General features: G+C 38.1%; 1 protein-coding gene across 1 annotated transcript; it reads right to left on the bottom strand.

The window, feature by feature from the left end:
• Positions 1-24,501: 24,501 nt before the first annotated feature.
• Positions 24,502-25,311, bottom strand: LOC131645963 (lectin 7-like). The gene has a single exon (XM_058916150.1). It carries the CDS (start codon positions 25,309-25,311, stop codon positions 24,523-24,525), a length of 789 nt encoding a protein of 262 aa, XP_058772133.1. The 3' UTR covers positions 24,502-24,522.
• Between the last annotated feature and the right edge of the window lie 1,043 nt (positions 25,312-26,354).

The raw sequence follows: 26,354 nt of genomic DNA on the forward strand, positions 1-26,354 counted from the left end.
TAACTCTAGTCTGGACTTGGGCCTTCCAAATCTTTTTCCATACTGCATCCCACGAGTCCGAAGACGGACCAGGCCGCACATTGGTTCGGTGCTGGCCCAAAATTCTATATGCTGATTTAACAGAATAGCCCCCATCTTTTTCGTGATGCCAAATCACCGTGTCTTTAGGTTTCCTTCTAGAAAGGGGAATGCTAACAATTCGGATCGCTTCGTTAGGGTCGAAGCAACTAAAAACCAACTCACGCTTCCAGTAATCTAGGTCCTGATCAATAAGATTGCAAACTTTGGCCTCAGCATAAAGGATTCGCACAGGGTTGGTTGTGCAGAACGCAAATCCTCCAGGGATCCAATTGTCTCTCCAAATACTAACCTTCGTGCCGTCACCAATTCTTCATCTATGCCCCTTAGCGATTAAACTACCTGCACTCATGATGCTTCTCCAAGCATAGCTTGGTGAAAAACCAATTTTTGCATTCAGGATTGAGCCACGAGCGAAGTACCGGCTTCTGAAAACCCTCCCCACCAACGAATTGCCGTCTTTCAACAATCTCCAGTACTGTTTACCAATAAGTGCCGTATTGAAGTCACTGAACCTCCTAAAGCCCATTCCACCCTTATATTTAGAAACTGACAATCTATCCTAACTCAACCAGTGTATCTTTCTTTCCTCGCTATTCGCCCCCCACCAGAATTTAGCTAGAATAGCTTCAATATCATCACACACTCCCTCTGGCAGCTTGTAGCACCCCATGATATAGGTAGGAATTGATTGAGCCACAACCTTTATCAGCACCTCCCTCCGAGCTTTTGACAGGAACCTTATTTCCATCCCTTCACCTTTTTCCACACTCTATCTTTGACAAATTCAAAAACCTCCTTCTTGGACCTTCCAAACACAGTAGGAAACTCGAGATATCTTCGATGAGACTCAACCGTCTTGATTCTTATCCTATACTGGATCATATCTTTCACCTTGTTACGCACATTTCGACTAAAAGTCGTCTAAGATTTGTCGAGATTTACTACCTGTCCCGAAGCCATTTGGTACTTGTCCAAAACACTAATCACACAAGCAGCCTCCTCGCAATTTGCTCTTGTGAATAAGAGGTAGTCATCAGCGAAGAACAAGTGTGAAATTTGAGGGGCGCTCCTTGCAACCTTTATCCCATGAAGCTTTCCTTCCTTCACCTCCTTCTTTAGCAATCCTGAAAGGATGTCAGCACATAAAATAAAAAGATAAGGGGAAAGAGGATCTCCTTGACGGAGACCTCTCTCCGGCAGAAAACTTTTACTAGGCTGTCCGTTGAGAAGAATCTGATATGATACCGTAGAAACACATTTTCCTATTAGATTGACCATAGCAGTGGGGAAACCCATGGCACGGAGAGTCCCTTCCAGGAAATTCCGTTCGATCCTATCGTATGCTTTCGCCATGTCTACCTTGAGAGCCATAACCCCTTCTTTCCCTTCCTTTTCTTCTTCATCCAATGGAAGCACTCCATCGCAATCAGGGCATTATCAGTAATCAATCTGCCTGCTACGAACGCGCTTTGTTCCTCGTCAATGATAACCGGCAGCAGCCGTTTCAGTCTGTTTGCAATGGTCTTCGTCACAATCTTCATGATAACGTTGCACAGGCTAATAGGGCGAAATTCTTTGGGATTTCCTGGGTTCTTGCATTTTGGTATGAGCTCAATGAAAGTTCTATTGATTTCCTCCATCCCGCGACCATTGTTAAGGATATCCAGCACCCACCTCTTGACTTCATTCCCCACCAAGTGCCAGTATTTCTGATAGAAAAGTGCCGGTAAGCCGTCCGGCCCCGGGGCTTTTAGGGGATGCATCTGGAAAAGAGCTTCCTCCACCTCTCTTTCCGTAAAAGCTGCTTCACACGTGATAATCTGATCTGGGGACAGCTTCTCGCTAATAGTACTAACCGCTTCCTCAATATTGGACCGACTCGGTTTTGAAGAAGAGAACAGGGCACTGAAATAATTCATCAAAATTCTCTCACAATGCTCTTCTCCTTTCCACCAATACCCTCTATCATCCTTGAGCTTCGAGATATAATTTGTTTTGCGACGCTGTTTTGCTTTCTGGTGAAAAAATTTGGTGTTGTTGTCGCCTTCACTGAGCCAGAGTGCACGACTTCGCTGCCTCCACATCACTTCTTCCACTCTAAGTAAATCATTCCTCTGTGCCTCAAGAGCTTTGTACGATCTGATTTCTTCCTCTCCTTCCCCCCATCTCACCTCTTTCTGCAGGAGTTTCCCAATTCTTCTCAGCTTCAGCCCAATGGCCTTAGGATTCAAATCTGCCAGGATTTCGGATGCCTCCCGGATTCGTTCTAGTTTGCTCTAACCCTGCCCAGTGGCCCTTGTCCAAAGGTCCCTGATAATTTCCTCACATCTATCATCCCTTGCCCACGCCTCTTCGAACCGGAACAAACAAACTTTTTTCCTAGGATTAATCACCATCGGAGGTTCCATGTTAATCCGAACCACAGCGTGATCACTCCCATATCGAGGAAGGTATCTCACTTTGATGTTTGGAAATCTGCTAATGAGAGACGTCGTAGCCAGCCCAAGGTCCAGGCGACATTGAATATTCTCCAACTCCCGTCTTCCGTTAGACCAAGTGTATTTGTAACCTTCGTAACCCAAATCATGCAAATCACAACCCTCCATCGCCTGTCTACTCCATTCCAATTGGGAGATGGTTCTACTAATGCCCCTTTTTTGATCACTATTATCCAACACGTCATTAAAATCCCCTGTACACAGCCAATCCCCCCATACTCACCTTTCAGATGCTGAATGAGGTCCCATGTTCTCCACTTATAATGTTCTTCGGGGTAACCGTAAATGCCCGTGAAGAACCAAGGTAGCGCCGGCTCTCCTTCGCTCACTCTTGCGCATATGTGATTAAGGGAGAAGGAGGAAATCCTTACTTCCACATTGTCGTTCCAAAAAAGTGCTACACCCTTAGCTCTCTCTCTCTCTCTCTACCACTGCCCCTGCAATCAATCTCTTGGCAGAATGAAAAATCTATCTTCCTCTTCACACGCAAAATCTCAAACTCCTTAAGTCTGGTTTCAGAAAGGAACACCAACGTGGGATTTTCGATTTTGAGGCGCCTCTGCAAGGCTCGAACTGTACGGGTATTCCCCAACCCTCTACAGTTCCAACAAAGGATTTTCATTGATTTAGGCGGTGTTGGTCGTCCAACACCACCTCTGGTTCGACTGGTTTCTCCCCTTCCTCGTCATCAATTCTCTTCCTCTTAACATCATCGCACTCCATATCCTCTAGAGTACCTTCAGCTATTACCACATCAATAAGCTGTCTCTTCCTCTCAAGGATTCCTTCTCCCCTTGCCTTTCCTTGGGCCTTCCCTTCAGCCGGTTTCCTCCCCCCTTTTTTCCCATTCCATGTCTTCCTCTTTGGTATGCTAGCCTCCACCCCCCCTTACTCGACGGTTTAGAACTGTTCAACTCCACCGCTCCTAGGGATTCCACCAATGACTCCACCTCTAGTCCTCGTTGGTCATTGTCCTTGTGTGATTTCAGAGGGCCCCTGGCAGCCTTGGCTTTGTCAGCTGTCTCTCTCCCCTCCCTTGCTCAACTTCATTCTCACATCCTTTCTCTTTCTTCCCATTCTCGCATCTGCTATGGCTCGATGAAGCAAGAAATAAACTCTTGCTGCAGTTTCTTGAGCTTGAATCATGCTGCCTCTGGTCTTCATATACCTTTGAAAGGCGTGAAGCTCTTAGCCATATTCCATAGGATAGATCTTGCTCATCTATGTCCTCGTAACCCTCCTCCCCTAAATCTCCCATCTCTTCGCAGTCCTTTATTTGGTGGCCTACTCTCATACAGATAAAGCAGAACGTAGGTAATCGTTCATACTTGAAGAAAACTCGGTGACTCTTCTCTTTATACCTAACCACAATTCCTCTTTTCAGAGGGTTCTTCATATCCATCTTCACCTTTATTCTGAGAAACTTTCCATTCCGGTGAGCGTCCTTCATATCCATCTCTTCAAAGCCCCCCAGAATATCTCCAATCTTTTTCTCCATAGGTTCAAATCTCAGTAGCAGTGGAAGATCATATACACGAACCCAGAAAGTACCAAAGTGCATGTCTATTCCTGAAGGTTGTTCTTCGCCTATCACTCTATCCAAGATGAGCAGGTTTCGATCGAAGCTCCAGGGCCCATTTTTGAGCACTGATTCCAAGGTGGAGAACTTAAACAGAAACAAGTTCTTGTGGATCTCCTGTGTTTCCACCGGATTCTTCAATCTCCAAGCCCCTATTATGGTAGATGTGAATGCTCGCACATTGAAGTTGTTCTCTGTCCAAAGCTTCCCCACTAGTGTTCTCTGAAAGATCTCCACTTCTTCTACCTCGTCACCCTCCGCCGTCACTCCCTCCCCTGCCTCCTTCGAGAGCGGTAGGTTCCGCCACTTATCCATATCTCCTCTGGAAGACAGACACCAGAAGGAAAACCAAGAGCCAAAACTAAAGCCCCAACCCCAAAACCACCAACACGAGATGGTAGGAGAGCGAAAACCACAGTGGGTGGTTAAGAAAACCAGAAAAAATATGGGAAGAAAAGCCTACCAACGCTGCTAAACACAAGGCTAGGAGTGGGGGAGAAGAAAGGTCACGATAAGTTTTTTAGAGAGAGATGGTCTCCCTTCTCTCTAGAAAAACACGTGGGTTTAAAGAGAAGAGCATGTTATTAGGGGTGGCAAAACGGGCTGGGGACCGCCGGGCCGGCCCGCGCACCCGCCAAAAAATGGCGGGTTGGGTTGGGATTTTAGGCCCGCCGCTCGCCAAAGCCCGCCCCGCCAAAATCCGCCGCCCGCCATACCCGCCCCGCCAAAGCCCGCCGCCCGCCAAAACCCGCCTCTCCTCCAAAACTCACTATTTTTTTTAGTTCATTCTGGTAATTGCAATTCTTGATGGTTTATTTTATACATTTATTTATAAATATATGTAATATTTTTTTAAGTAAATTTGTTAAAAATTTGCTTTTATAAAAAATTGTTTTAAAAAATAAGTGAAAAGTTTAATTAAAAGGTAAAAAAAGCCTATTAATATATTAAAAAATATATAAATAAAAATAGGCGGGTAAGCCCGCCGCTCGCCAACCCGCCATCTTGGCGGGGCGGGCATGACTTTTATGCCCTTTTTACTTAGCGGGCATGCCCGCCCCGCTCTTTTTTTATCGGGCATAAGGCGGGGCGGGCGGCGAGCGGAGCGGGCGGCCCGTTTTGCCACCCCTACATGTTATCTTACAAACTAATGAGGCCAAACAGGTTTCTGATTTCCTTCCCTTCTGTTTGTTCTTCTGGCCTTCATTGTGATGGATTAAAATCAACATTGAAACTAATTTGCACAATGTGTGACCAAACTCATGTAGCTACAATTCTGGCTTGTCAGTTTCGATTTCCCAGCAACGCGAAACCGAGGGATTTATGTAACGCCCCATATTTTCTAATTTTAATTCAATCGAAATTAAATTATTATTTAGAATTATTTAGTATTTTCGTTGCACTAATTGGAGGAATTATGGAATATTGGTCTTTGGGCCAAGTGTGGCATTTAGTAATGAGGGGGTGTTAAGTTGTTGAGCCCATTACTAAATTATGTTATGTTTTCATAAAATAGGGAAATAAGAGGAAATTGAGAAATAGAGGATGAAAACCTAAGAGGGAGAGAAGAAGAACTCATGGACAAAACTCATTTTCGTATTTGTGGCACAACCCTCACAAAATGAGTAATAACTTTTGGCTCGTAGCTCCAAATCACATAATTCTTGAAGATTCGGATTCTACACGAAATTTCCTTCGATTTGATATATTAATTCATGTCAGGGAAGTTCTTGATAAGGGAGATAAGCGAGTTTGAAGACTGGAGATTCTTGCTGAATTTGAAGAAAGAGGGCTTACGGGTTTGATGGAGAAGAAGGGGAAAAGTCCAGATTCTTGGTGTCATACCCTAATTTTTGACCCCCCTGAGATGGCATATCTTCAGGATTTTTCATCAGGTCAAGACAAGTTCCCAGAGCAGTCACTTCTCCATCTGGTATCCAATCGAGGATGCTCAAAGACAAGAAAGCTCAGGCAAAGGATCAATCAATACAAGGATTAGTCCCTAATACAATCATGAGGCTCAAAGACTTCACTTTTCTCATCTATGATTGATTAGACATCCAGTCATATGAGTACAGGTTTACTCAGGTCACCAGACTAGGGTTTTGAGCCTATCAAGGACTAAAATCAGGGATCACTTTTGGGAAACCCTAAAAAGCCTCAGGGAACCATTCAAAGACATCAATCATCTTCAAATAACTCATATTACAAGATCTACTGGACATCACACTTCAATTCAAAGTCTACAGTCATTATTTTCACATGGTCGACAAATTAGGGTTTTGACCTAATTCACCAAGATAGTTGACTTTTAATCAGGGCACGAATCCAAAACTCAAGACATGATTCAAGAATCTCTACTACCTCAATATAATCCATTTACATCATTCATTTGAGGAAAAGATCTTGTTTCTACACAAAAGCCCAAAAATTCACTTTGTCAAGAAAAAGTCAACTGTGAAGGATCATCATTGACTTTTAAGGTTTTTGGTCAAAAAATGACTTTCAAAGATCAATATCATCAATATATGGATGTCAAAGTCATTTGACCAAAGAAATTCAAAGAAATTCATCAAGGAGCGAAAAGTCGGGAATTAGGGTTTTTGAAGGCATGGTGAGAACTCAAAATTTCACCTACACAACTCAAAAAAACTTCCAACATGAAAGTTGTAGATCTTGCAAAATAAAACAACATCTTACAAAGGAACTTTTTTCAAAAGATCAACCATTTATGAAGTTTTGGAAATTTTGAAGTTTAGGTCATAAACACTTAGAAATTTTTCTAAGTGTTTTAACCTAGTTTTCATCCAACTTTGGGCTCATTTTTCACAAATTTCCCAAATGATTCTGAAGAAGACATAAACTAATGATTTGAAGTAGATGTTTAGGGCTTTCCAAATTGTGTTCAACCTTCTCCAAATTCAATTTGAGCTAGGAGTTATGCTTGTTCAAAGTTGGCCTCATGAAGTGAAATTATAGGTCATGTACAATTTGAAACTTTGCAATTTTGTGCATTTTGCTTCACTAAATGATGCTACACGACCTCTAATACATCTGAAGACATGCCATACATTCAAATTCATCATTGCATAAGGATTAGAGAAGATTCCCAAAAACAAAGGCATGTGATTATGTAATGATTGCATTTTTGAATTTATGGCAAATGGTGAATCATCAAGGAATCTTGCTCTAAGCCAATTAGAACTCTCCTCTGAATCAGAAATGTTCCCTAAGATCATGCAAGATCAATGGTTGAGGAAGCTAGCCCGAAAATGCATCATTGCATTTGGGATATTTTCAAACTTTCTTCATGGCTAAGAAACCAAACTCACCTCATTAAGCAAGCTTACTATGATCAATTACTCTGAACCAATTCCCTATAAATAGAGGCCTCATTCTCATTCAGAAAACACACCAAAGCAACTCAATTCCTTGCTTTCTCTTTCTCTTCTCATGCTTATTGTTTTTCAAAGTTCTTTGGCAAGAAGAATCGTTTTCTTCAAACCAGAGCTCATCTTTGGAAAGTAAGCATTCTAACATCTCAAGGGAGGTCATTTGAGGTGATCCAAGCACCTGGATCACTTCTGTAAGTGGAGGAACACCATTGTTGCTCTCACTTTGGAGCATTTGCAGTTGGAGGTCCATGGAGTAATTCAGGAGGTTCTGAGCCAAGCCAATCATCCAGGCACATTCCTCAGGTCATAGTGAAGCTAACCAGATGGCTGCAGCTCATCTGTAACTCAAGAATCAACACCCTCCATGTTCACTTGAAGCTGAAATCGAGGGAGGACCATAGAGAAATTCAGGAGGATTCAAGCTCCAACAAGCATTCAGTTAGCATCATTGAGTCTCAGGGAAGCTATTGAGATCATTCATTCAAGCCCAGGTGCTCTCAATCATCCTCACGACCTCCGTTTTCAGAGGTAAGTTCCTGAACCTCACTTCTCTAATTTAAGTACTCTTTGTGAAATAGCTCGATTCTATCTTGTTCAGCATCATCAGAGGATTGAAAACCCTCTATCATCATCCATTTATCTTGCAGTATAGTCATTTAATTTGATTTTGAAATTTTAGGGTTCTTCACGATTTCTGGTAAATTAGTTAGATGTAGTTAATATTAATTCATGTTAGTTACATATTTAGAATCGTGAGTGAATTTAGAGCAAGTTTCATGTTTACATCATTGCAAATGGTTGAGAGTTGAGAGAGTTCATAAATTTGAATTGATGGAGCTTGAGGTTGAAGACGAAGATGGAGGGTGGCGCCATTTTTCAAATCTCTGAGCAAAGTTTGTTTTATTTTTAATGATAGGCATTCCCTTAACGACTGAACAAACTTGCCCTAGTGGCCTCCCATACGCCCTTAGTATCATCATGCCTCAAGTCTGGGGTTCGAATCCCCCTCGCCCCAGACTTTTTGATTCTTTTATTTTTCAAAGATTTGCAACTTGTTTTGAAACATAACCAAATGAAGGCAAGTCACTATCACCACACGCGCGTTGGCTCAGTGGTGTTTGTTTTGAGTGTGTAACCTAGAGGGCGTGGGTTCAAACCCTCCAAGGGCCAAAACTATTTTTTACACACAATTTCTTTCATTTTCTCACAAACTTCACATATTTATTTAACCTATCAAATTAATTTATTTTCACTTCATTTTTCACACACTTATCCTTTAATATACCTATTTTGTGAATAAATAAAAAAATCATAAAAATATTATTTATTTCATATATTTTTTATTAGGTTTAAAATAGTATGTTTTAAGTGTTTTCTTAAATACTTTAAATACATATATTCACTTTGTTTTAACCTAATCATTTTGTAAATAAAGTTTATGATAAAACCCTAATTGTTTAGGTCTTAATTAAGTAAAAATCTTTATTTTTACTTTGATTAAGTTGACTTTTGTCAATATTCAAAACTGTTTTCAATCTCTAATTAAACGGACGATTAAGGTTTTCAAACAACAAAACCTTGTATCATTCCAAATCATTGTCAATTTGCTTTTACACCAGTACTGCAAAGTACTGGGCCTCTAATAGAGTGTAAGTCCCAAAAACCTTCTCTTCTTAGCTTGTTTTCAAAACTGTATTTTCAAAATCTTCTTTCTGTTTTCAAAACATTCTTCTGGTATTTGAAGGGCATTATTCCCGGTGAAACTCTTCAGATACCTATGTGACCTTTGTCCATCTTCACTTCTTCTGTTTTCAAAAACCATTAACTGTTTATCATAAATATTCAACTGTCATCAACAAAACAACAAAAATTACTGTTGAGGCTCTGTACATACTTCTTCAATGGCCTCCACTCCATCCAGGTTAGGCTTTACAAGCTTTCAATTTACAGTCTTTATTTAAATTACTGTCAAATATAAACTGTGCATATATTAGTTTAGAACTACGTTTGAGTATAAACCTTAGGACAGTTAAACTATATATATATTATAGGAATATGACCTAGGATTGAGAATGTCTTCCCGGTGAAGGCTCTTTCCTAATTAGAGATCTGTAGATCAAACCCCCAAGATGAATTATTCCCGGTGAAACATCTTGGTAAAAACCTTAGAATCCAAATAATAGGACACATCCACCCAAAGAGGAATTATTCCCGGTGAAACCTCTTACCCATTTGCTTAGAGCCAAAATAAGTTCAAAACTACATAGCTTTCTCTTGTGCTATAACAAGGACCCTCGATTAGCCTCCTCTTGGGCTTTGTACAAGGACCCACAAGCTTCTTAAAAGCATTTCCAGCTTCCTCTTGAGCTTGTATACAAGGACCCATCAGGTTTCTTATAAACATAGGAACGGGTCTTTAGCCACCTTTTAGCCTACCCTGGTGAGTTTCTTCCAATTTAAACCAGACTTTAAACAAGCTAAGTTTGTCTCAATTTTGCATTGAGTACACCTTTTGGAATGAGAGACATGGATAGTCTCTGTCACCCTTATCTTCATCAATCTTCCTTAGCAGAGTCTAGGATCCATGTTTGATCATCCTCAGCATTGAGTCAGCCTTCATCTTGGGCTTTAAACAAGAAGTCTCCACTAGGTAATCTTTCTGCCATTCATTTTAATAAAAATTCCCTGGAAAGGGTTAGCCTCCAACATCTGTCTAAAATAAAATCCCCTGGAAAGGGTTAGCCTCCAACATCTGTCTAAAATAAAAATCCCCTGGAAAGGGTTAGCCTCCAACATCTGTCTAAAATAAAATCCCTGGAAAGGGTTAGCTTCCACACATTCCTTCATTTTAATAAAAATCCCCTGGAAAGGGTTAGCCTCCAAAGTCAATTAATAAAAAGTCAAAAAAATAAAGATTCATTTCTCTTAGGAGATAATTTCCCCAAAAGAGTCAAAACCCCTGGAAAGGGTCAGCCTCCAAAAAAAAAAACATGATAAAGTCAGTCTTTTAACAGACAAATTCTCCAGCTGAGTCAAAATCCCTGGAAAGGGTTAGCTTCCAAAGAAAAACAGTCTTTTTAATCTCCAGTAGAGTTAAAACCAACAAAAACAGTTAGCCTCAACCTTGGGCTTCATACAAGGCACCAAACAATAGAACTCCCCTGTCAAGAGTCAGCCTCAACCTTGGGCATTGTACAAGGCAGATAATAGAGTCTCTCCAGTGAGTTCTTCATCATTCAGTAGCCACAACCTTGGGCTTTGTACAAGGCAGATAAACCATACTTTCATGTGTCAAAGATTCCTAACACTTAGGATCTTTCCCCATATAGTCATCCATACTCAATTCATTTATTTAAGAGTCCGCCACAACCTTGGGCTTTGTACAAGGCAGAAAATAATGTTTTTTCATAGCTAGAGTCAGCCACAACCTTGGGCTTTGTACAAGGCACATAAATAGAGTCTCCCTCAGTCGAGTCAGCCTCAATTCTGGGCTTTGTACAGAACACCAAATAAAATCCATCAAATAAACACTCTCCAAATAGAGTCAGCCTCAATTCTGGGCTTTGTACAGAACACTAAAATACCCTGTAATCAATCCTCAATGGAGTCATCTCCCAGAGTCAATAATATTAATTAATCAATCAAAAAGCCTCAAGCTTGGGCCTCATACAAGCCAGTTAAATTCAAATCTTTTATACAGTAGATAGACATAGCTTATCTCCATAGAGAGATATTTTTACTACTCTACCACATTCAAACAAACAAACATTTCAATTTCAATTTCAATCAAAGTCTCCCATTTAGGACTCTGAAAGACATGCTCTGGAACATCCCCAGACTTGTACACTTTCCCTAATTTGGACGAGCATCTTTCTTTCATTTAAGAGGCATCTGACTGGCATACTTGCACACACACAAGTAAGGTCCCCCTCTTGAATGAAATGAATTCAGTTATTCTGTCACTCTTTCAAAATGTTTGTGGTAGAATAGTACAAATACCTCTCTGTAGAGATGATTTCATGTCTCTTTACTGTAAACAGAGATTTAATCCCAAGCTTCAACCTTGAGCTTCAAGCAAGGCACAAAAAAAAAAACAATTATTTTCCCTAGTTAGTTCCCCGAACTACATTAAGCTCTGACTTCCACTAGGGATATGTAGGCATGAGGTTCACAAGGAATCTCAGCGAGCTAATAAAACACCAAAAATAGTCAGTCTGTCTATCTGTCTGTCTTTCTTTAATCAATTCAATTCTCTCTCCTAACACAAAGGAGAAACTTTCCCAATCATTAGCAGCAAACACAATCACAATGACACAGAGAAGGTTCCTGTAGAGTACTACAGATATGTAGGGTGTTTAAACACTTCCCTATGTATAACCGACCCCCCGGACTCCAGAATTTCTAGTCTAGGTGAAATCCCCACACTTAGCAAACTCCTAGGGTTTAGTTGAGATCTTTTTCCCCTTTCCTACTCGTAGGACAATAAGAAAGTTCGTGTGATATCGTAGGAAGAACTGAAATAAAATTCATCCCGCCACGGGCGCATTCTCCTTCCAAATTTCGCGTGAAGGGTTTAGCGTGCCGTCCTCCCAAGTGAAACGGGGAGGTAAAAGAAAACGACACCACACTTGGCTAAGGTAAGGGGGGAATCTTCCGATTAACCTCTATTATCGAGTTATAGACGTTAGGATTGAAATTAGTATGCTATTGATTCGGTAGGGAAATGTGTTCTAGGTTGGGGTTTTGAAATTTAGATTCAATTTGGTAGATTATGTGTAACTACATGTTTTGTGATGATTGATGATGTTGGATGTGTTGTTTGATTGATGATATAACATGTATTACCTGTGAATTGATTCTGTTTTTCATGTACAGTCGAAATGATTCGATTGGGTTGTGTTTGGGGAAAATAAGTTGCTGTCAAAAGTACTTTTTTCTATTGCAGGCTGATGTAACCGGTTACGGTTGTGAAAAATGGGGTTTTTGGGCTGGTTACGAGTTCGTAACCGGTTATGGTGTTATTCGTAACCTGTTACAGTCACGTAAAAATAATAACGAATAGAGTTACGTCAAGCGTGACCGGTTACGGTATCCTTGTAACCGGTTACACTGAAGCTGTTTTTGAAAAATTGTTTTTCGTAACCCGTTACACTTTTTCTGTAACCCGTTACGCTGAAGCCTTTTCAAAAATAAATGATTTTTATTAGGCGTAACACGTTACGCTGCAGCTTTTATGAAAAATATTTATTTTCAAAAATTCGTATCATTTGAACTGTAAGTCTGTTTTCGGTGCCATTTTGGGCATTGGATCAATAATTCTATTTTCTATCTAATAAAATAGCTTTAAGAGCAGTAGCTTGATTTTATTTTAAAAACCTGGTATTTGTGGTGGTGAATTATACTTGTATGCATAAGTGATAAATGTATTTATGCGGTGGCGTTGCGGCAATGTATTTGCTATGTTGATGTTGTGTTTGGTGTGATGTAAGTATTACATGATTGTTGAATGGTGTTAAAACATGAATGCACTATACGGTGTTATGTTGGTGAGTTTATGCATTGTGTACATATATTGATCAATGTGGCAATGTGGATGTGTTATGACAACATGTTTATAATGAAATGTTGTGTTCGATATGAATAATATAATGTAATTTGTTAGATTATGTTGAGGTGAGAATACATTATCCATGATTGTTGTTCGGTGTTGAATTATTATAAAGTTATTCATATGATTGATATGGTGATTAGCATGTGATAGATGATGCATGCATTTCGTAATCATATGGTGGCTGAATCCCGATGTAGATGGATCAGTGGTCGCTAATTCCCATTGTGTGGAATTAATGAGAGGAAATAGTCGTATCCTTGATGATGGTGGATCGATGAGATGAGTAAAAACTCATGATTGGTACCACATGCATATAATTGCATTTGCATTAGGTGTATGAATGATTATAACATGAATGGAAGGTTGTCCAATGTTATAACGTTGTGTGTTTGAATTACTGTTGTTTTGTGGATGTGTGTATAATCTGAATGTATTTGCTATTGGGGGAATATTATACTATTGATGTTCTATCATTTATGAACTGATAACATTGTTTAATTATGAATGAGACTCACCGTTACTGTTGATCATTTTCAGATTGAAGTGTAGCTGTCTTATTTTGGTGAGGATAGCTGATAGGCTAGTTCATTAGTTCGAGTCGGTGTCATGCTCTGATATTGTAACACTGGGGGATTGCTAGTATATAGTTTTGATTATAACACTATCTATTTGTTTTGGATTTATTTTCTGGGATATTGCATAGATAATGTTATGCTTATCCGTTGAAGAATGTTCCGCTGTGTAGAAACATGATTATGATAATTTGATGATTTGTTCCTAAGTGTAGCATGACAATTGACTTATGATAAATTGATTTATTTTAATTGTGGCACCCTTGTTTTTATGTTTTACTTTGAATTTTATATAAATGTCGCGAGATTTAGGAGGGTGTTACAATAGTGGTATCAGAGCAGGTCGGCCCGTCCGGCCAATTGTCGAGTCAGTTGAGTTGTGCAGCAGTTGAATAATGACGGTGTATTATTCCTTGGTACGCGACATGTGAGTGAATCACTGTCGATACTTGTTTTCTTTGTTGCAGGAGTTGGTTTGAGCGAAGTGAGGGAGAAGCCTTGCTTCTCGAAAGAGGTTCAGTAGCAAGTTTGCAAAGAGGATTGTTGTCGTGATGTTTCAGAAATCGAACTTCGGCGATGGAATGTGTTGCTCAAGTTATAAGGAGTTTGGAAGCGAAGAGATATGATAAGGGGCTGTTTAGAATGTGATTGATTTGAAGAGGACGAGTTTTGGAGCGGAATTTCCGTAAGCAAAACGCAGAAAAATTGTTGAATCGTTATGAAACTTCGAAAATTCATAACTGGAGTTCTGGACATCCAAATTGAGTTCCGTTTGAAGTTTCGGAAAGCTAACGAGATGAACTTTGTTATAAAAATGGTTTCAGCAGCTGTATCATATTTAATTGTGACAGGATAATGTTGGAAAGAGGTGAAGTTGCGATTACGATTGTTCTTAGAACTAGACTTGTTTGTTGGTACTGCACGGGATGTCAGTGTCAGAGTTAAACGGATTGAAGGAATAATTAAAAGGTTTGTTGAGAAGAAATTTTAGGAATTAAATGTACCATTTGAGGAGTTTTGGAGATATCGTATAGAGTGTCGCTGCATGATGTCGATGTTGCATTTCGGATGACGCTGGAAAATTCATATCTTGAGTTCCGAGTGTCAGATTAATGTGCCGTTTGAACCTACGAAGAGGAGAGATTATGTTATACCTTATGGGGGATTTATAAATACATTAGAGTGATCCTATGAGAAGATATTTTGAAGTCGGTTAAGGAAGCGTGAAACTTGTTGAATATGAATGCCTACAACCGCGATTGTTTGAAACGAAGTTGAGTAGAACATGTTGTTGATAAATAAGTTGATGAGATGTTCGGTAATAAAGATGATTTGAGTGTCGATGGATTTTAGTGAGGAGTGAATTAGTAGTAAAGGTGAAATAAACTTTAGCACGGTTGAAGTCGTATTTGTGATGCCAAAGCAATGACATGTATAAAAGAAGAATTGTAGAGGATTTCTGACACCTATTGATGTGAGGAAGACTTTGTTGAGATTCTGAGTGGAATGATATTTGGATGCGAAAGATGTCATGGAATTTGGAGTAAAACCACGAGTTATGAATGTTGTCATTGTCTTTTTCTATGATGAGGATTTTGATTTTGGACGAGATGAATAGTAATTTATGAGTACATTAATGATCCTTAAGTTGAGGAGTACTTAACAAGTGTGAATTTTGGTTGGATGAAGTTATCTTTCTTGGACATGTGATTTCTAAAGATGGTATGGCGGTTGATCCCATGAAGATAGAAGCGGTACCTAAATGGGAAGCTCTGAAGTCAGTGTCAGAGATTCGTAGTCTTCTTGGTCTTGCAGGTTACTACAGAAAGTTCATAGAAGGATTTTCAAAATTAGCATTGTCGTTAACTAAGTTGACAAGGAAGAGTCAAGCGTTTGTTTGGGATTCGAAATGTGAGGAAGGATTCCAAGAGTTGAAGAAGAGGTTGACTAGTGCTCCTATATCGATTTTTCCGAATCCGATAGAATCGTTTGTGGTATAATGTGATGTGTCACTGATGGGTTTGGGTGGTGTATTGATGTAAAATCAGCAAGTAGTAGCTTATGTGTCGAGACAACTCAAAGTGAATGAAAGGAATTATGCAGCTCATGATTTAGAGTTGGCAACTGTGGTTTTTGTTTTGATGTTGTGGCGACATTATTTGTATGGTTCGAGATTCGAAGTGTTTGGTGATCATAAGAGTCTGAAGTACCTCTTTGAACAGAAAAGGGCTTAATATGAGGCAACGGAGATGGTTAGAGTTTTTAAAGATTATGATTTTGGTTTGAATTATCATCCTGGTAAGGAAAATGTTGTGCTAATGCGTTGAGTAGGAAGTCTTTAAATATGTCGGTGCTAATGGTGAAAGAGTTGGATTTAATTGAACAATTTAGAGACTTGAGTTTGGTATGTGAAGGCACTCCTAATAGTGTTAGATTGGGTATGCTAAAGATGACTAGTGGTATTCTTGACGAGATTAGAGAAGGTCAGAAAGCTGACGTTGAGTTGATCGATAAGTTCACTTTGAATTACCAAGGTAAAGGCGGTGAATTCAGAATCGACGAGAATGGTATAATGAGGTTTGGGGATCGGGTTTGTGTTCCTGATGTTTTCGATCTTCGAAAAAATATTCTAGAAGAAGGACACCGTAGTGAATTATTGGACTATGACAATGTTAATGAGTTTGAGGGCAAACTCAGAAAGGACACTATTATATAGTAACGACAGTTTATTCTTAAATATGATTTTCGGCTATCTATTGACAAATTGAGGACTTGATCACCCTTAATCTCTTGTTGATAGTAGACGGAATCATATAGATGGGATGAGATTGTTTGTTACCTTAATGGTATAAGATATGATGAATACTAAGCCTTGAGAATAATCACTCACCATGTTGTGTGAACTTATGAAGAAGTGAATATAAAAGAGTGCAACATATTGGACGGTGACTTAAGACAGTTAATCGGAGTCGCACAGCGAAAGTGTGATGTGGAGTGGTGTTATGAGTACTACTCGTGGGCAGTGAGGAATTAATATGTTGGAAGCCTACGTAGAAAACATGTATTGATTTATATGTTGGATTTAGGATCTAGTGGATGTAAGGATGTTGTACCAGAGAATTAGAACCCTTTTGAATAATTTTCGAGATGATGAATATGTTATTGTGGTTGTACGTAGTTAACGAGCATGTATTCGGCGAATTTAAGACGATGAGTTGATACTATATGATGCTATAATAATTTTGTGTTATTGTAAGGTGTTATTGTAGATTTCCAGATATAATGAGGAATTATACTCTATGAAGGACGAAGTTGATTTAATTCTTAGAGAAGAGTGGGGAGTTTGAGCTATTTTGTAAGCAATGGTATATTGAGGCAGATGAGTGTAATTATAACTACTTGTGTGTACTCGTTCCGATGGTTGGAATGTTTTAATAGATGTAGTAACTTAAGAATTTATTTTTGAGTGCGTGCAAGTATTTCTAAGTAGTAAATTAGTACCATGTATGGTAAAGGAGGATTTTAAACGAATGAGTAAAGAGAGTCGGGATTAGGTAAAACTAAGAAATCTAATTGGTGATGATGATTGTAATGAGTAATCAGAATAGTGCAGCAAAAGCGGAATGTAACATGTTGGATAATTGTTGGTGTGACTTGAGAGGAGTCAGATAGTTGAAATTCAATGGTATAGGAATATTATTATTGAGTTTCTTAAAAGGAAGCAGTTGGTGAAAAGTGTAAGTATTATTTTATCGCTCAAATGGAAAAGTGTGTCTAAGGTTGGTACGTTCGGTAGATGGAATGCATTACTGCAGTGTTAATCAGGTGTGATCATACCATGGATTGTGTAATTATATTATTCAGTTATTGGGCGTATTGTATTGGTCGCACCTCGACGTTTCATTGTCGTTAACCTTTTCGAGATATAGCGAGTGGTACACCTTTGGAGTGGTCGAATGTAACATTAGAGCTGAGATTGAATGCATGAGATATGCTTTATGTTGGTTATGTCATATGAATTTTGAGGATCGACTAGGGAAATATTACCTGGGAACTGGAGAGTCAGATGAAGGACTCATATCCGGAACTTTTCACTTGAAGTATGTTTTCAAGGATGAAAACCCTTTTAGTGGGGGAGAGTTGTAACGCCCCATATTTTCTAATTTTAATTTAATCAGGAATTAAATTATTATTTAGAATTACTTAGTATTTTCGTTGCACTAATTGGAGGAATTATGGAATATTGGTCTTTGGGGCAAGTGTGGCATTTAGTAATGAGGGGGTGTTAATTTGTTGAGCCCATTACTAAATTATGTTATGTTTTCATAAAATAAGGAAATAAGAGGAAATTGAGAAATAGAGGAGGAAAACCTAAGAGGGAGAGAAGAAGAACTCATGGACAAAACTCATTTTCGTATTCATGGTGCAGCCCTCACAAAATGAGTCATAACTTTCTGCTTGTAGCTCCAAATTAGGTAATTCTTGAAGATTCGGATTCTACACGAAATTTCTTTCGATTTGATATTTTAATTCATGTCAGGGAAGTTCTTGATGAGGGAGATAAGCGAGTTTGAAGATTGGAGATTTTTGCTGAATTTGAAGAAAGAAGGCTTACGGGTTTGATGGAGAAGTAGGGAAAAAGTCCAGATTCTTGGCTAAGGTAAGGGGGGACTTTTCCGATTAACCTCTATTATCGGGTTATAGACGTTAGGATTGAAATTAGTATGCTATTGATTCGGTAGAGAAATGTGTTCTAGGTTGGGGTTTTGAAATTTAGATTCAATTTTGTAGATTATGTGTAACTACATGTTTTGTGATGATTGATGATGTTGGATGTGTTGTTAGATTGATGATATAACATGTATTACCTGTGAATTGATTCTGTTTTTCGTGTACAGTCGAAGTGATTCGATTGAGTTGTGTTTGGGGAAAATAAGTTGCTGTCAAAAGTACTTTTTTTCTATTGCAGGCTGATGTAACCGGTTACGGTTGAGCTTGTAACCGGTTACGGTTGGGAAAAATGGGGTTTTTGGGTGGTAACGATTTCGTAACCGGTTACGGTGTTATTCGTAACCAGTTACAGTCATGTAAAAAAAATAACGAATAGACTTACGTCAAGTGTAAGCGGTTACGGTATCCTTGTAACCGGTTACACTGAAGCTGTTTTTGAAAAATTGTTTTTCGTAACTCGTTACGCTTTTTCTGTAACCCGTTACGCTGAAGCCTTTTGAAAAATAAATGATTTTTATCAGGCGTAACCCGTTACACTATTCTCGTAACCCATTACGCTGCAGCTTTTATGAAAAATATTTATTTTCAAAAATTCGTATCTTTTGAACCGTAAGTCTGTTTTGGGCGTTGGATCAATAATTCTATTTTCTATCTAATAAAATAGCTTTAAGAGCAGTAGCTTGATTTTATTTTAATAACCCGGTATTTGTGGTGGTGAATTAAACTTGTATGCATAAGTGATAAATGTATTTATGCGGTGGCGTTGCGGCAATGTACTTGCTATGTTGATGTTGTGTTTGGTGGGATGTAAGTATTACATGATTGTTGGATGGTGTTAAAACATGAATGCACTATTCGGTGTTATGTTGGTGAGTTTATGCATTGTGTACATATATTGTTAAATGTGGCAATGTGGATGTGTTATGGCAACATGTTTATAATGAAATGTTGTGTTCGATGTGAATAATATAATGTAATTGGTTGGATTATGTTGAGGTGAGAATACATTATCCATGATTGTTGTTCGATGTTGAATTATTATAAAGTTATTCATATGATTGATATGGTGATTAGCACGTGATAGATGATGCATGCATTTCGTAATCATATGGTGGCTGAATCCCGATGTAGCTGGATCAGTGGTCGCTAATTTCCATTGTGTGGAATTAGTGAGAGGAAATAGCCATATCCTTGATGATGGTGGATCGGTGAGATGAGTAAAAACTCATGATTGGTACCACATGCATATAGTTGCATTTGCATTAGGTGTATGAATGATTATAACATGAATGGAAGGTTGTCCAATGTTATAACGTTGTGTGTTTGAATTACTGTTGTTTTGTGGATGTATGTATAATCTGAATGTATTTTCTATTGGGTGAATATTATACTGTTGATGTTCTATCGTTTATGAACTGATAACATTGTTTAATTGTGAATGAGACTCACCCTTACTGTTGATCATTTTCAGATTGAAGTGTAGCGGCCTGATTTTGGTGAGGATAGCTGATAGGCTAGTTCATTAGTTCGAGTCGGTGTCATGCTCTGATATTATAACACTGGGGAACGCTAGTATAGAGTTTTGATTATAACTCTATCTATTTGTTTTGGATTTATTTTGTGGGATATTGCATAGATGATGTTATGCTTATCCGTTGAAGAATGTTCCGCTGTGTAGAAACATGATTATGATAATTTGATGATTTGTTCTTAAGAGTAGCATGACAATTGACTTATGAGAAATTGATTTATTTTAATTGTTGCACCCTTGTTTTTATGTTTTACTCTGAATTTTATATAATTTCCGCGAGGTTTAAGAGGGTATTGCAATTATTTCTTTGGATCGGGGCTTGAGGGTTTGATCGAGCAACTAGCTGAGAACGATCCGAGTCGGCGCGAGACTCCTCCTGCTTTAAAATCTCTAACTAGCTAATTACAACATAAGGAGTGGTTCTATAATTGCTTGTTTTGCTTTCTTTAGTATGTAAATGTCATAAATATGGTAAACTGCACCAGTCAACAAGATAAAAAACATCGAACCAAGAATTGACACTGCATTCTTCAACTATGAGTGTTTTTCTCTGTTTTGAGATTTGATTTTGATTAGTTGATTTGAAGTTCCAAATTGAATTTTTTATTAGTTTATGAAATCAAGGCTTGTAAGTGTGCTTGGGGATTCAATTTTCAGTTGTGGGGTTATGATGTTTTTTGCTTAGATTCAGTTTGTTTTCAGCATAAACTAACTCCTCAAATCTTGTTTTCTCAAACACTAAAATATTCATCAAGAGTATCGGATCTGAACTCTAACTATTCAAAGATTCAGATCCACATAAAAGATGAAAATGAAAAGTAGAGTGAATGAAGGGAAATGGATGAGAAGTTAGAAAATAATCAGAATGGTGGAATTGGAAAGAAACACCAAGCTTAATATCTTTCCAAAGAACTCATTCCGACAACTTCTAACTGCTCCGATCTCCCATTTCCACCATACTGTACTTCTAATGCAGGTGACCTGGGTTCTCTCCCCTTCTCAATTGTTAGAGAGTTGGGTCTCCCTTTCAGAATTTCATTTCGAAATGTTACACAGAACAATTCAGTGTCTTTCCCTTTTATTGTTACACACCACCCATAACTGAATAGACATAAATAATTACATAATTAATTATTAACACCCCATACCTTGCGCTAACTATCACATAAAGTAACTGTCTCAACTAGCATTAATTTTCCCTAACTGATATGATCAGTTTTGCCCTTTCATTTTATACACACTTCAAATAAGAGGTCTAACAGGTTTCAGTCAGAATAAAAGGGTAAAATGGGAAATAAAGGGGCAAGGGATAATCAAGTATAGAGAGAAGTGGTGGGGGAGATATCCCCTTTATGGGCTAGCTGCATTTTAAGTTTGGATGCTGTGTGATATGTTAGATACATCGTTGGGCCCTTCAGCTCATCTTCGGCCTTAGCAATATGCTAACGTCATTTCATCATACTTGTTCCTTGTTCACATTTGAAGAAGCTGGTTTAGATAAGATAACACCCACATAGTCTCCTGCCGCTTATCTTACCATCCAGCAACATCCTTCTGACGACTCGTCGCAGAACACCAAGCGGTGCTCTGGAAACCGCTCCTTTCCTTGCAACAATCAGAATCGGGGTGGAAATCATCATAACCATTGTAGTCCTCGCTGTAGAAGCACGCAGAGTTCTCCTTCTTGGCACCAATAACTATCGTAACAACATTATCACTCTTACCAATAGACAATAGTGGGGTTTGACTCCACCATTGTGGACCATGCCTCTATGCCTGTATCCTACTTCTCAGCGGACTCGCCTTTTGCTCCTCCCCATCAACAAGGTATTATGGGCCAGCGTCCTCAAGCTTAAGCTGCCAAGGCTTCACCAACACCCGCTGAAATTGGAGCGGTCATGCACACCATGTCTCTCACTCCTTCAGACACCACATGGTACATGGAAACGAATGCCTTATCCCACATAGTCGCGTCCAAAGGTAGTCTACCGTCTTATTCTAATTTGAGTCACTTAAACCAGAAAATGTTTGTAGGTAGCGGACAAGGCATTCTAATTCAGGGCTGTGAACACACAACCCTACCTACCTCCCAGAAGCACAAACCATTAAACCTTACCAATGTTTTACACACAACACAAATTGTCAAAATTTTGAGTTCTGTGCAACAACTCAATACTGACAATAATGTTTTTGTTTATTTGATCCTTTTGGTTTTTCGGTAAATGACTTTCAGACGAGGACTAAACGATCATGAGATGTGTTTTCCCAGATTTTAAGAAAATTACTGAGTTTGTTACCAGATTTTTGGGGAATTTCACGAGTTTTTACTGGATTTTTTGGGGGATCTCTGAGTTTTTACCGAATTTTGACGAATCCATGAGTTTTTATTGAATTTTTCAAATACTTTTAAAAAAACAGAGATTTTATTGGATTTCTCGAGAAATCCAATAAATTTTTTCACCCACCGTTCTTTCTAAAAAAAATGGTAAAAATGCATACCGAATTTATAGAATACACTACTAGATTTTTCTTTTCATACCTGATTTTTCAATTGCACTACCAGATTTTTCATGAGCTCTTTTTTGGTAAAATTTTAACAAAGGTATTTTGGGTGTTATTGAAAATGGGGGAGGGGGTTTAGGTTTAAGTGTTGGGGTGACAGGTAAAAATATCCAAGAATTAATCTCGAGAGTTTCCAATCACTCTTGGGAGCTTTTAGAAGGTTAAACTCACGAACCTCCTTATACATGAAAAAGTGAAGTTATAGTTTTACTTCCAACCAGACAATGAACAATGGAATGAAGCGGTTAGTCTTCACGCCAAACATGAACAAAGCTTCACACAACAATGGATTAAAGACACTTTGTTTATGAGGACTGAGTAAAAGTGTTATTATTCGTTCAACACAAATTATCGTTCTCTGGATCTGGATTCTGCATTAACGATTAATCGCCTTAAGAGGTAATCATTCTATCAACAATCACGTTCATTCGTAAAGATCAACTTAAGAACATTTTATTTTATGTTGCATATTGTAATCCTAATTTCCCTTCAGCAATGCTTTTTGTAAACTTTGTTAAGCCAACAAATCCTTAACCTTCCTTTTCCATTTTTTAAATTACATGTCCCGTCGAACCTTGTCAACTAAAATTTCATACCAGGGTTAATCATCATTTGATATCAAAGCTAATGATGTAGATTACTCACACTTATGGAAGAGATTGTTGAATTTAAGTGTGGGTGGTTAAGTCTCACGTCAATAAGAAATGGTGGAAATGTTGAATTTATAAGAGAGCAGACTCCTTTACCTGATATCTTATGGTTTTTGGTGGATATATGATGTCAAATAAAGGTCTCTTGGATCCTTAACATTTACGTCATTGACAGTCTTGGTGCTCACCGAACTTCCTAACAGTGATATTAGAGTTATGGTTAGACTCGGATGAGAGGAGCAAAATTGAGACCGTATTTTGGATCAAGACTAGCAATATGGGTGACTCACACTTGTATGGGAGATTGTTTTATTCAATTGTGAGTAGATAAGTGTCACATTAACTAGAAATTATGGAAATGCATGATTTATTATAAAGATGACTCATATACATGATGCCTTAAGATTTTTGGTGGATATGTGGTGTTAAGGTCTCTTGGATCTTGAACGTTTATTTCATTGACACTCACTACAAGAACTTTGAATTTTAGTGGCAGGCAAAAAGCGTAGATAAATGTCGATTTGAATTTTGTCAATCCTAACCTAATTTAGAAGATTATATTAATAATAAAATAATAGTTTTGTGATCATAAAATAAGTATACCAGTTCCAACTTAAAAATAAATTGTCTCCACTTAATAACCTATAACTTACATCTTCAAGTTTACATCCTCAGTTACAAGAAATTAAAAAAGAAGATGAATAATAACACAATTCAACATAAATAATATCACTCCAAAAATATTAACAATTTTAGTGGGAATTAAGTAATATCATTTTCATTTTTATTATTGTCTACATTAAAGGACTTCAAATGGTAGGTTAGGAGCACTAGAAGTATCAATAACTTGTCAAGCATCTTGTATTAATTATATCATTTACATATTATCCAAAAAATTATTTTGAATTAAGGTCATTATATTTGCTAACATGCCCTCCATATGCTTAACTCTATCAAATAACTCTTCATTTGCAGACACCTAACGACAATATCTCAGAAAATGAGGCCCTGACCCATCAAAATTTCATAGAGTTGATCCAGAATTTAGCAACAATTTTTCAATGAACAAAAGATTCAACTGGCCTATTGAAAACTTGACATGATTTTAATACATAAAATTAAGGACTAAACCCTTATAAAGCTAAAGATCACAGTGATATGTTGAATGATTATATAAAATTAAAACACACAGTTCAGTACCTTGCATTACACGGTAGAATAATAAGCACTGTATAGTTGAGTACAAACAAATGAAATGAGCAACATTATTCTGAAAATTAAAACACACAGTTCTTGTTCTCTTATAGCCACATTAGTAGAAGCTTGACTTAAAACTCCAAGAAAAAATCTTGTGCAATTCAACTAACTGTCCAGTAGCACCAGAGAATCCAACTCTAACCCATTCAGGTAACACAGTCCTCAAATCAATCAAAAATGACACACTACTCAAAACTCCATTCGCACCATAGCTTCCCGGTGATGCTACAACAACGCTTAAATTTTTCGTCACAGGCTCATAACTTACAACAGCAGTTGCAACGAAACCCTTCGGAACACTAGTGTTCCATGAAGCCGTTGTTACAGAAGCAATAGAGTTCACATCAATGCCGATATGAGAATAAACTGGATCCCAAGGATTCCCACCAAAGGAATCGAATTCAACCGCAACGATTTGATTCTGGTATGAATTCAAAGCGGTTTTGGAGTCGAATAGTCCAAGAAATCCACCACTTGAGTTTTTCGGGATGTGGGAGTTGAACGGTGCAACGAAGAATGTGATTCCGTCTCCAAAGAGTCCGGGACCGTTTGGTGCAACTACGAAAGAGAAGATTGAAGTGAAGGCTGCAAGGTTGCCGTTATCTGCGTTCCATAGACGCACTGGTCCGGTGTAAGAGGCTCTACCAGCGGTGCTCGGGACGGGGCCGGTGAGATAGACCGAGCCGTTTGAAATGAAGGCGCTGCCTTCGAGTTGAATGTTGTTTTGGTATGGCTCAAATTCAGAGATTGTGAATGAAGATGAGTTTACATCTTGAGAGAAAACTAGGAAGGAAAAGATAGTGATGAAAAGGAGTTTAGTCCTTGATGAGTTATTGATGGCCATAGTTCTAATTTAGAAAATTGGTACTCAATATTAATGCTATAATGCTATGGGATATATGACCAAGATGAACAAATATATAGGGACAGAAACTAGGGTTAGACATAACCGACATCTCTGAGAAAAGGCGTGTCTATGTCGGTATCAGACACTTGTACCAACACTTGTACCAACACTTTTTTGAATTATTAATGGTATTGACGTGTCAGTGTTGGCGTCAAATTTGAATACATACTCAAAAAAATTGAATATAGAAAAGCAGGCCATGGCCAGATAAAGAAAGTTAATTAATATGGAAATCAAATTAATTTGAAGAAGCCAAATGGTTTACACAACATATGTGTTGATTATTAAAGAAGTGGTGATAAAAAGCCAGGTAGATATGACCTTGTGTTGTGAATGCAATCAAGTTAAGGTTAGATAATGAATTATGATGAGCAAAACCAAAAAAAATATAGTATAATGCTTGTACAATTGGCGTAATTTTAAGATATTTGTCTTGTTCTTATGGCCATTCTAACATAAGTATGAGGGGAAAATGTTAATTTGGAAATGAGTATTCCTTGAAATTTGTTTTATTCATTTTTGGTGTCAACTGCTAGGATCGTGAAGAATGACTCAAGAAAACTAAAAAAAATCAAAATTTCGCGAATGACTAAAAAAACTCAGAAAATCGGAATTCCCCAAATTCAATTATATTTTAAACTTGGGATTAAGAGACCACTTTCACACAATTGGGAATTTTAATCGATGTGAAATTCTATGTATTTTTAAATTTTACATATTTTTGTTTATAACATGTATTTTTATAAATTAGAACCTAGATGACACATTTTGTATGCAGTCAGAATCACAAAAGATTAGCAAGCGCTAAAACTAGAAAGAAAATACAAGTTTGCAAGCAACAAACATGTCACATAAAGTTTTGGAATCCGCCAAAAGTAAAAATACTTGAATTTTATTATAATCAAATATAATCTTGACGGCCACACCCAAAGGTGTTTAAATACATAAAAAGAAACTCTAATGAGCTTTTAGTGCAAAAC

The sequence above is a fragment of the Vicia villosa genome, linkage group LG2 (genome assembly GCF_029867415.1).
Source record: "Vicia villosa cultivar HV-30 ecotype Madison, WI linkage group LG2, Vvil1.0, whole genome shotgun sequence".
Lineage (NCBI taxonomy): Eukaryota > Viridiplantae > Streptophyta > Magnoliopsida > Fabales > Fabaceae > Vicia > Vicia villosa.

Bases quoted from the DNA above. Each gene is read 5' to 3' on its own strand.
- LOC131645963 (XM_058916150.1), bottom strand. From the start codon at position 25,311: ATGGCCATCAATAACTCATCAAGGACTAAACTCCTTTTCATCACTATC.